This window comes from Mirounga leonina, unplaced genomic scaffold (assembly GCF_011800145.1).
Source record: "Mirounga leonina isolate KUSES-001 unplaced genomic scaffold, KU_Mleo_1.0 Mir_150, whole genome shotgun sequence".
NCBI lineage: Eukaryota > Metazoa > Chordata > Mammalia > Carnivora > Phocidae > Mirounga > Mirounga leonina.
This window is the reverse complement of record NW_023270374.1, coordinates 35,961,545-35,973,546: the sequence shown is the minus strand read 5'-3', so window position 1 is coordinate 35,973,546 and position 12,002 is coordinate 35,961,545. Positions and strand designations below refer to the sequence as shown.

At 55.3% G+C, this 12,002-nt stretch overlaps 1 protein-coding gene across 1 annotated transcript in view; it reads right to left on the bottom strand.

The window, feature by feature from the left end:
- SLC12A5 (solute carrier family 12 member 5) overlaps nt 1–12,002 on the bottom strand; it is a 40,351-nt gene that overhangs the window by 14,314 nt on the left and 14,035 nt on the right. Inside the window, exons 2-7 of the mRNA XM_035005631.1 lie at nt 9,739–9,821; nt 3,871–3,965; nt 3,423–3,554; nt 2,948–3,094; nt 1,480–1,534; nt 828–986 (exon numbers count right to left, since the gene is read on the bottom strand). Coding sequence (XP_034861522.1) covers nt 828–986; nt 1,480–1,534; nt 2,948–3,094; nt 3,423–3,554; nt 3,871–3,965; nt 9,739–9,790 — 640 coding nt within the window. The 5' untranslated portion in view covers nt 9,791–9,821. The remainder of the gene's footprint in view (nt 1–827; nt 987–1,479; nt 1,535–2,947; nt 3,095–3,422; nt 3,555–3,870; nt 3,966–9,738; nt 9,822–12,002) is intronic.

Here is a 12,002-nt window from a genome sequence, read left to right as displayed (position 1 = left end):
CAGAAAGGCATATCCCTTCCATATGTTCCTTAAAATCCTTAAACTCTGCTTTCCTCATCTGTAAAACGGGGACATTATCTAACCCATAGAACGGTTGTAAGGATAAACTAAAATGATAAATTGCAGGCCACGGAGCCTGGATAAGGTAGGGGCTTGGGAAATGTCAGCCCCACTTTCTATATACCAGGAAACCCTCCTCAGCTCCCACCTCCTCCTGGAGGGGCAGGAAGAGCCAAGACCCACATCAGCAGCCTCTCCTTCAAATACTGCCCAGCAACCTGACTTCTTCTCATCAGTCACTACTCCTAACAGCTCTCTTCATTCGGCCCCCTCACATCCTTCTTCTCTTTTGCAACCCACTGGTCATCAGCCCTGGATAATGAACATCCACAGAGAAATCAGAACAGTCCCAGGCACATGGTAGGCAATCACAAGATGCAGCTATTGTGTGATATTGGTTTTATTATTTCTACCATGATTTTACTCTTATCGACCCACCTCTGCCACTTGGTAGCTGAGTGACCTTGAGCAAGTCATGTCGCCTCTCTGAGCTTCTCATTTGTAAAATGGGCATAATAATACTTAATCCTCATGAGGATTCAAGATAATGACTGTAAAGCAATTGGAACTCTGCTGAGAGCACAGTGGGTGCCCAATGAACGACAGCTGTTCACGTTACGTAATTACTGTATCTTGTCTCCCCAGCTAGACTGTGGATTCTTTAAAGACAGAACCACATCTGATTTCCTTTTGGCCTCACTGAGGGCTTGGACCTCTCCCTAGGAGGTGTCCAGGGAGCATTGGTTAACTGACTGACAGCCTGGAACCCCGCACCTCCTCCTCGGCCCCTCTCACCAGCAGGATTTCGATGGTGCCCAGGATGTACATGGCCCCAGCAAAGGTAGTGCCCAGGTAGAAGCAAAGGCCCACGGCGCCCCCAAACTCCGGGCCCAGAGACCTGGAAATCATGTAGTAGGAGCCGCCCGCTGCAGAAAGAACCTGGTGTCAGCGAGAAGTTCAAGGGGAGCTGGACTGCCACTGGGGGCGAGGGGGCTCAGGGACAGAGATGAGAAAGGGGTTGTTCTGGGCCTCACGCCTTACAGGCTGCAGCCCTAGGACTGGTGGGAGACTCAGCCAGCCACTCTGAGTGGATTTTGCTGCACTAATTACCATGTTGCTAATTACCCCTCTAAGGAGGTCATGGCTCAGAAAAATAGGATGACAGAGAGGAGGGTCTCAGGCAAAGGGAGATCTCACATCGCCCTGTTCAACCCCATAAACTGCTTCCCTCCTTTCCCCTTAATACCACTGTCCCCACCTACCCCACCAACATCACAGCCCAGCCCCCACGTTCACAGTATTGTCTCTCTCGGTCCTGACGGCCCATAAAGCCTACGGTCCTATCCTTCCTTCCAACTATCCAGACCCCCCTCCCGACCATCCAGGCCCCATTCCCCTCCAAGAAGCCCCATCACATACCAGGTACAACACCATTGGTTGCAATTGCACTCATGGAGATGGCCGTGAGCATTGTCTGTGAGGAGAGAGATCATCAGAGTGGCAGCTAGGGCGGGGGCTGCATTGCCCTGGGTAAAGGCCAAAGCTTATACCCCATAAACACCTGCCAAACCCACAAGTCCTTGCTGAGCTTCTCCCTGGTCCTATTCCAACTTCTACTTCTGCCAAAGTCCTTCTTGTCAAGAAAACCTCTTATTCACTATGCATATGGAAGAATCACAAGCTACTTGTGCTCATCAGAGAGCTCTGGAAATCCCAGCTTGGCCTCTGACCAGCTGTCTGACCTGGGACAAGTCACTTCACTTCTCTAAGCCTCAGTGTCTTTATCTAAAATATAGGTTTGCTGTGTTCCTGCCTAAATGCATACACTGAATCTGATCCTGAGCAGATATGTGACAAACCCAGACTGAGGGACATTATACAAACTAACTGATCCATACTCTTCTAAAGTGTCAGTGTCATGCAAGACAAAGAAGGAGGAGCTGTTCCAGATTAATGGAGGCTAAAATGAGCTCATAAATGAATATGAACATGATCTCGAATTTTCTTCAGTTACCGAGGACATGATTGGGACAATTGGTAAAATCTGAATAAGGCCTACAGCTAAAACATGATTAGGGTGTCACTATTAAGACATCGTTAATGTCTCAATGTTAGTTTCCTGGTTTTGATCATTGTACTGCGGTTATGTAAGGGAATGTCCTCATTTTTAGTAAACACACGCTGAAGGATTTAGGATAAAGAGGCTTCACGTCTGCAACTTGCTCTCCAATTCGGTGGGGGGAAGGGTATTTACAGAGAGGATGGAATAAATACAATAATATGTTAACGTTTGTTCTACTCTTGCAAATTTTCTGTATGTCTGAAATTATGTCAAAATAAAAGTTAAAAAGAAATAAAATAGGCGTACTAGCATCAGTCCTGGCTACCACACGTGCAGAGGTGGCTCTAGGGTCACGTGCGAGCAAATGGAAACGTGACGAGAGGTAGGTGTTTCGTAAATATTTGATTTTTTAGGGAGGATGGAAAGGATTCTGTTACAAAGCTGTTTGTGACACATACTCCCATTTTTTGTGAGCCTGGGCCAACCAAAATGTTAACGACTGCGGTTTTCCAGGTGCATTTGGTTTCCTTCGGTACGCCTATCTTTTTCATCAATGAATCTGCATTACTTGTGTAATTATACCCACACTCACTCACTCACACACACACACAAACACAGATCCAGGTGAAACCTGGTTAGTGGCCATCAGGGACAGCCTGTGAGAGGCAGGAAGGACTGGCCAGACCTAATTTACTCTCAAAGATCATACGCAGCGGTTCCTATAAAAAGCTCAGGTCTCATGCTTCCCCTCCTCCCTGCCCCCACCCCAGGTCTCTGCTCTGCCCCAGCGGTCAGGGGGGTGGGGAGGGGGAAGGTGTCACTCACACAGGAGCAGCAGATGAAGACCATGCAGAAGGCCTCCATGATGCCTGCAATGCCCACCACCCACGTGAGTCGCAGGAAGAGGATGACACCGAAGATGTTCTGCAGGCACGGGAGGTACACGCCCATGAAGGTGCCCATGCGTGGGGCCTGCCGAGGAGGCCAGCGTCAGTTCATGCAGCCCCTAATCACTGCAGATGCCCCAGACCCACTCCTCCCCATTCTCCATCCCCCACTCTCCTCCTTACTCCACCCCCATCCCTTCATCACTCTTCCCTCTGGTGCTCACCCCCCTTCCCTCTCCCCTCCTCCTTCCATCTCTATCCCTCATCTCCCAACCCTTCCTCACTCTCAGCCCCTTACTCCTAGCCCTCTGCCTCCATCATCCATCCCTTCAACGGACACTCTTTTGTATCGCCATCCTTTGTCCCCTCCACCCCTCCTTCCTCCCTCATTCTTTTTCCCCCAAAGTCCTCACCTGCACTGGCTTCTTTTTTCCACCCTCATTGTTTTCTGCCTCTTCATGCTCCCTACTTCCCTGGGGCAGGTTGGTATAGTTGGCCAGGCCACTGAGCAAGGAGGACACCATGGGGCTGGTGTCCATCTCCTCCTGTGGAGGGAGGGTGGCAGTGGTAAGACACAAGGGCCTAGGGGAGGGACAGGCGAGCTCCTTCGTAGGAGGCCAGGAGAGATGGGGGCAAGGATGGCAAACCACTGGGGCTGGGATGCCATGGGGAAGGAGGAGGAATAGGCATGGAAAACAGGGAAAGAGGATGGCGGGGTAAGGAGAGGGAGTAGCAGGGGTGACGGGAAGGAGAAGGTGGACCTGAGGAGGATGTGGAAAGAAGGACACCTCCTGAGGGAGGGAGGGATGGCAGATGAATGGGGAAATGAACTGGAGAGGGGGGCGCACCCCAGCAACCCACCTCAAACAGGGCCATGTTCTTGCCATCGTACTCCCTTCCCTTCTCTGTGTCAGTGCTGTTGATGAAGGGGCTGCTCTCCTTGGGGTTGCCATCACCTGAGAAGGCAGAGGAGTTAGGGGTCTAGCACCAGCTGGTTGTCATCCCTTTGCTTGCGCATCCAGCTGTGTGGCCACTGGAACTCTCTGAACCTCCGTTTCCACATCAGAAAAAGCTGGAGCTAACAGTAGCCCACTGCAGTGTTTTCGTTGGCAGCACGTATAAAGAGCCCAGTGCACTCCCTGGCACATACTACGTTTTTAATGAACATGTGAGTGCTTCCTTGCTCTTGGGGGTCCTTCTTCATTCACCAGGGCACCCAAGACTCGCCGGGTTCCCCTCCTTGACCAGACCTGGGACCATGCTGGTGTTCTGTGGTGGAAGCATGCTCTTTCCCAGAGGCAGCGATAGAGAATACTACAGCCAGAGGCCCAAAGGATACTCCATCTCTTGGAGAAGTGACCCATTTGGCATCTTCTATGCTCCTCATGCATCTTCCATCAACACATATTCACTGGATCTCTCCCATGTGCCAGTACAAGCATGGGGAGGGAGCGGAGAGTAAACACAGACCAAGACACTGTCCCTGCCCTCAGGGAACCCACAGGCAGGAGAGATAAACTAGTATCCAGGAATTTCCAATCCAGAGTGGTAAATTCTGTGATAGAAGATGAACAAGGGACTGTGGGAATATAGGAGAGGCATTCAGCCCAGCCTGGGAGGTCACGGAAGCCTTCCCAGAGGAAGTGACGAGTAGGCTGAAAACTGAAGGATGAGTAAGAGCTAGACTGGGAGGGGAGGCGGGAGGATGTTCCAGGCAGAGAGAACAGCATGTTCGCTGTCCCAGAGGGGAGAGTGAACAGAGTGGGTCAGAAATGCTGAAAGAAGTTTGATCTGGCTTGAGTCTGAGGAAGGGGCATGGAGAGAGGGGCTGAAAGGTGGAGACTGACTTAGGAAAAGATGAGCCTCGGAAGGTGTGGGCTGGGTCCTTAAATGATTAGCAGACCATATTCAAGGTTTTGGCCTTCATCCAGAGGACAATGGGAAGTCATCGAAGAGTTTGAGGCAAAGAAGTGCCGTGAATGGTGTCCTGTTTTAGAGCAATCACTCTGGCCTTTAGATGAAGAATACAGATGCTATTTTGAGAATTTAAGCAATCCAGGCAGGGGCTGATGATGACCCAGGCCAGAGCAATGCAGGGCAATGGGCAGACTCAAGAATTACTGGCACATATTTCTATGCCAGATGTTTGGGGACGTGGGAAGGGGGAATCTAGGGTAATGCCTGGGGTTTCTAGCATAGGTTAATGGGTGAGTGATGGTGCTATCTAATAAATGGGGGAAGAGAAGAGATTGGGGTGGAAAGATGCTGAATTTGATCGACGGTAAGGTAGAATAGGACACTCAAGCAAGTATGTCCAGAAGCCACTTGGATATACAGAGTGGGGCCCAGGAAAGAGGCTGGGCAGAGAAAAGATGAGGGTAACCCATGAGAATAGGTGGAGGAAGTGTGTGAAACCGTGCATCTGGATGAGATCACCCAAGGAGAAAGGCTCTTGGGCATCTAGGAGAGGTCCTTTCAAAGAGATATAGGGGAGGGCGCCTGGGTGGCTCAGTTGGTTAAGCGACTGCCTTCGGCTCAGGTCATGATCCTGGAGTCCCGGGATCGAGTCCCGCATCGGGCTCCCTGCTCAGCAGGGAGTCTGCTTCTCCCTCTGACCCTCCCCCCCCTCATGTGCTCTCTCTCTCAAATAAATAAATAAAATCTTTAAAAAAAAAGAGAGAGAGATATAGGGGACCCCCACAGGCACTTTACCTTGGCTTCAGCCAGCACCCTTTCTCAGTTCCAAGGCTGAATCCCAGTAGTAGACATCTCTCTGGACCCTGGGGAGACTCCCCAATTAACAAATCCCAAATGAAGTTGAGGCCCTATGTATTCTGAATTTCCTGTCCCCTCATCTCCTGTCATGTCTCTCTCCACCTCCATCTTCCCAAATCCTCCTCCATCCTTCTCCTCCTTACCTCCTGGAAACCTTCCTTAGTCACCCAGCCTGGGTCCATCCCTAGAGCACAACCCATTACAAATCCAATCTCATCCCTGACTCAAAGTCGTGGAAGGGGGAAGGGATGCCTCACTGGCTCAAGGGACACCCACCACCTTCTCCTGCTACGACCTCCACCTCATCCATCAAGCCAGCAACTCCTGATCCCCAAACTGGGGGGGGGGGGCACCATTACCTCTTCTTTCTCACATATGAGTTCCTGGAAATGACAGACCTGTTCCCCCAGTGAGAACCTAGCACATAATAGATGCTCAGGAAAAAAAAAAAAAAAGTCTTTGGAGGTAAATTCCCCCAGGCTCCCTCCTGACCCCCAGGGTCTCCGAAGAGCTGTCTGGGGTCAGAGAACAGGAGAAATAAAAAAGAAGTGGGTCCCTCCTCCTTTTAAAATGCTGACAAGATGCTTCATATTCTCACCACACTATGGTGGGAACAAGAGGGTTGGAGGGGGATGAGAACAAATTTCTTGATGGTTAAGGAAAGGGGCTGGGGTCAAGATTTAGGCTCCAGTTCCAGCTTCATTGGCTGTGTCGACATGTTGGGCAAGTCGCTTAAACTCTCTAAGCCTCAGTTTCCTTCTTTGCAAAGGGATAATAATTGTGCTTAGCTCACAGGGCTGTCCTGAGGATTAAGGGAAATAATGCCTGTTGGGTGTGCCTGGCACATAAACGGAACTATTGCTATTACAAGTACGATTATTATTCATGTACATGGTGCCCCACCCAGCCCGGGCTCCCCATCCCATAGCCCTCCCCAAGCTCCCAGATTTAGGGGCCCTGGGCCCTGTGGATCTGGGTCTCTCTCCCGGCGGCGTCCGCTGGGGGCCCGAACAACCGGACACGAGAGCCCCTCCCCTCTGCCTTTCACGCCCCCTTCCAAGCCCCTCCTCCTTCCTGGGGTCCCGGGGCGCGTGCGGCCTGGCAAGGGGGGCGTCCTGGCCCGAGATCCCGCTACTAGGCAGCCCTGCGCCGGTCTCCATGGCGACCGCGCGGGGCGAGAGCACAGCGCCTAGCCGAGGCGGCCACGCGCCCGCAGCCGCTTATGTAACGCGACGCGCAGCGCGGAGCCAGGCTCCGGGCCGGATCCCATCTAGGAGCTGAAGGCCGGGGAGAGGGCGGCTCAATAGGCTCGTCCTGGGTCCCGCCCTTCCACCCGCCATCTGGACGGGACGCTAGGCTCCCGGCCTCGTCTGCCACGGGCTGATTTCGTCCCCTCCTTGGAACGGCGGGCGCACTGGTTGCGGGAAGAAGGGCGAGCTTCAGGAGTTCTCAGAGAAGCAGGGGGAACTCGCCCTGAATCCTCAGAGCCAGGACGCAGGCTGATGGGTAGCGGCGAGTGGCGCGCGCGCGCGCGAGGCAGGGCCAGACTGAGGCTGAGCCCTCTCCGCCTGGCCCCCGCCCCCGCCCCCGCCCCCTGGGAGCTCTCAGCCCGAATCGGCTTTCAATTAAGCTGCGGCGGCCAGAGCTCCCGCGGAGGAAACAGGCGAGCGGCGCGGGCTAAGGAGCCTCCCCCGGGGGCCTGGGGCCAGGCCTAGGGGAATCCCCAAGCCAGATTGGGGGAGTGGGGGAGGGCGTCAGACCCCAAGGGGATAGGGGTCTTCTTTAGTCCAGAGGGTTCTTCTTTAGTCCAGAGGAGCCCTCTTACTCTTCGGGCTATTACCACCTCCCTGAGGTCAGTACCCAGGTCCTCACCTACATCCCCAAGAACATAAGATCAGAGATGGCAGAGGCTCTTGGTCTGATAGTCCCTCTTCCCTCAAGCCCAGCAGGTCCTTAGGGCCCCTTATGACCATCTTGGGGCATCGCTAGGAGTCAGTCTCCCTCTGGGACCCCAAACATCTAACCCAAGTCCGGGCCACTCTAGTTCCAGGTTCCGGACCCTACACAGAGAGAGAAGGTCTCCAGATGGGCCTTCTACACTCAGAGTCTAGAAACTAACTAATGGGGAGTGGGTAGAACCGAAGGGAGGTCCTAGTTCGATCCTGTTCCACACACAGATGCCTCTTTTCTAGGCCTCCTGAGACCCCATGGAAACCCCAAGGCCCAGAAAGGCACAAACCTCAGGGTAGAGAAAGCAGGGGCTAGGGGATCGGACCATACCCTGTGTCTGGGGGGAGCAGAGATTATCTCTCAGCCTGAGCCCTTGTCCTCAGAGTGGAGGCATCTGAAGGGGATCCCAGATGGCAATGACCCCCCCCCCACACACACACACACAACTCATTCTCTGGGCACCGCGTCGCGATGCCTGAATCTGCCGCAGACTCGACTTTGCCAAACCCTCTTCCCCCGTAGCCTAAGCCTGCTGGGGAGGGGGCGGCTGCTGGATGAGGCAACCCCAGGGTTACTGGGGAGATGGATGAGCTAGCTGGCCAGCCAGTGGTTCAGACCCCTGTATACCACTCAACCTCAGGGAGAAAAAGGGGGTCTTAGACAAAGAATTGGGGACCCTGGTGTCCACAGCCTTCCCAAGCGGCCACTTGGCTCTGACTTGGATCCAGGATCTGGAAGACTTCAAGTCTAGGCTCCCAGTCCCTGGAAGCCCCGCTCTTTCAGTCCTTGGGGCTCTTTAGCCATCCCCCGCGGAGGTCTGCAAGAGTCTCAACTCAGAGGGTCAAGCAATGCCCAAGGGAGCGTTTGAAGGCGCGGAGCGCAGACAGCCGGAGCGGGAGGCGCGCTAGTGCGCAAGGGACGCAGCGCCGCTGGAGGGTGGGGGGTGGGGGCGGCTGACAGCCGTGATGGATGGCTGAGACCGCTGGGGGGCGGCGGGGGGCCTGGGAGCCCGAGGGGGTGGCTGGACCCGAAGACCTCGGAGCAGGGAAGCCGTGGAGGAGGGCGGCGGAAAGCAAGAGCAGCGAAAGGACTTGCTTCAAGCCCCTGGGCTCCTAGCGAGTCTCCGCACCCACCGCAGCGCGTCCGCAGTGTCCGCGCCGCGGCGCCGGGGATTCAGCGGCTGGGACCCCATTCCTGAGGCCTCACTGGGGAAGCTAGCAGAGCTGACTAGAAAGGCTCCCCCTTGCCCCGCCCTGGCAACCTCACTGTCATCCCAGGGTACCGAGAGGAAGGGGAAAGAGGGAAGAAAGGAGGCTGATCTTGCTTCCCGTCCTGAATAGGAACCCATGGGTACGCGAGAGGGAGAGGGAGATTCCGCAAAGTAGAGCTGAAAATCTCCGGAGGAGGTACGCTTCAGTCTGAGGTCGGACCTCGGGCAGCTTTGGGGGAGGGGGCCCGGATTGCACCAAGTGTCCCCTTAAGGAGACACCGCAGCCCGGACGGGGGCTGTCATAGGGCTCCAACCCCCCATGGACACCTTCCCCCCACCTTTCAGCTGGAAGTCTCAGAGCGAGGGACTGCAGCAGACTGCACCCCCCCACCCCCTCCCCGCGCCGCCGGTCAACGCTCTGCGCCAGGACGCCGGGGTCCCTTCTTGGGGAAAGGAACCCTCCTCCCGCCCGTCGAGGTCCACGTCAGCCCATTCTAGCTCTTCCATCCCCTTCCCACCCCCTCCCCCGCTTAGCTAACCCATGTCTGTCCCGGGCTGTGGGCAACGGCAAGCCCTCGGCCCCCAGCCCTGCCCGGGGCGCGGCGCATTCCAGCACCTCGGACAGCGCCTGGCGCATTCCAATGGAGCAGGGCTCCAGGCAGCCCTGGGCGCCCACCGCCCCGGTCAGTCCCAGCCGCTTCTCTGAAGGAGGCGGCCCCCGCTCTGCCTCTAACCCTAGAGCTGCCTCCTCTCCTCGCCGCCCCCTCCCTCGCCGCCCCCGGGCCGCTGCTTACCGGGGTTGGCTCCCCCATCGCCGTCCTCGCAGTCCGTCAGGTTGTTTAGCATGGTGGCGGCGCGGCGCCGGGCCCGGGGATGGCTGCTCCGCCTCGCCCGCGCCCCTCTGCCCGCCTTCGCCGCTCTCTCGCTCGCTCTAGCTCTCTCTCGCTCTCCGCTCCACGGAGGAAGAAGCTGCAGTGCCCGCCCGCCCGGCGCACACACACTCGCACACGGACACACGCTCACACCCGCGCGCGCCCCCTCTCAGCGGCGGCGCTGCTCACCTCATCCCGTATGCAGGAGGCGTGAGCCACTGGCGGGGTTTTGGGGGGGAGCGCGAGAGGGAGGAAGAAGAGGAGACGAGGGGCTGGCAGAGCGCGGCTGGAGGCCCCCTCGCACGAAAACCGGGGGCTTGCACGGGTGGGATGGAGGGGGTGCTGCGGGGAATGGGGGCCTCGCCTCCCACGAGCAGACGCAGCTCCGCCCGCCCCCCACTCTCCGGCACAGGCGGGGCCGGCACGTGGGCAGGTGCCATCCCGCGCCCTAAAAATAACGGCAGGGAACTAGGTCGCGGCCGCGGGGAGGCGGCCCCGCAGCGGCTGGCTGGCTGGGGGTCTGGGGTGACCCCTAGGGGGAAGGCGAGGAGTACTGAGGCGGCGGGGGTGGGGCGCCATGGAATATGGGTCCCTGGGGAGCCTGTCTGCAAAGCTGGGGAGGCCAGCCCTGAAGAGGAGCGGAGAACCAGATCCTTTCCCAAATCGCTGTTCAAGAGGTTGGAACCGGGGGTGTGTTGAGGCCAGAGCCCTTAACTGAAGCACTGTGCTGCCCCCAGGGGGTTCAGGGTCACTGTGCTGAACTGTCTGGCTCATCCTGTCTTAAAATGGGAAGAGTGGGACCTGAGGAGTTGCAGTAAACCCTCTCATTGTGCTTAGACTGAGTCCTAGCATCTCACCCCCAAGACAAATCCCAGGAGTCTACAGACAGGGATCCTCTGTAGAATGACCCTGGGAAGGAGATGTGGTGAGGAGGAGAGAAGGCGGCAATGAGATTCCAGGGATGGCTGACTCCTCACTGGGGATGGTGCAGCCTGGAGGGAGGGCAGGCTGGTAGGAGGCTGGCCGGTAACAGTGGGGGAGGGAAGAATGAGGCCGCCAGTTGGTTTGGGACCAGATTTTCTCCTGGGGTGGGAGTGTCTAATCCCCTAATCCAGGATTGCTTTCTGAGGATTCCAGAGCCAGCATGCTCTCTGTGTCCCTCCCCCTCCCCTGACACCAGTCCTCCAGAAGCTTGATTGTCCTAGGACCTCTCTGGGACAACCCCTAGAATCCAGACTTGAGCCTGCCGTGGAGACATCTCAGGAAGCAGCATCAGAGGTTTGGACACTTTGTGTCTCTGGAAGATCTAAACATCCAAGGGTGAGAGAAGGGGAAATCATTTTCAGAACACCCTGGTCCCCAGCACTGGCCCTCTAAGTTTCAGGAGAGTTCTGGGGCTGAAGGGGATCACATCAATCATCTTATCTAATGGACAACTTTCATCTTATAGATGAAAAAGCTAAAGTCCAAAGAGGAAAAATGACAGCCTATGGACACACAATGCCAGTGAATGGCAGGATTTGGTCTAGAATCCAGTTTGCTTTATTCTAGTTTAGGACTCTTCCTCAACATAAATTCTTTTAAAAATTTGTCCTGCCTCCAACAGAAGGGACAAGGATAGAGTCAAACCAAACTGCTCAGCTATCTCTGATTCTTGGCTACTAAAAAGGGAACAGGGAAGGGTCTGAGATGAGCTCTTTCCCTTTTCTTGTGGTCAGGCTTCAGAAATGCAGGACTGAGGTGGCCCCTCAGCTTGCAACTGGAGGTAGGCCCAGAAGATCTTCAAGGGTTCTAAAAAGCCGCCCACACTAGAGACCCCATTCTAGGACATGACTTTTCAGAGCCATTGACTGGACCCGCAGCTCAGAGTCCTTGCTCACAATTATCAGTGGCTTCAGATGAGGTCAATCATAGTCTTTGGCAGCTGACAGAAAGGGGCTCTGGAGGGATCCACCAATAAGGTATCACTGCCACTGGGTTTCATGGACGCTAGAAGGACTTGTTAGGATGGAGAGCTAGCTATTCAGACAAGGTGTAAGAATTGGTCTTCTTAGCTTTCCCAGGGAGAAAAATTAAAAAAAGAAAGAAAGAAAGAAAGAAAGAAAGAAAGAAAGAAAGAAAGAAAGAAAGAAAGAAAGAAAGGAAGGAAGGAAGGAAGGAAGGAAGGAAGGAAGGAAGGAAGGAAG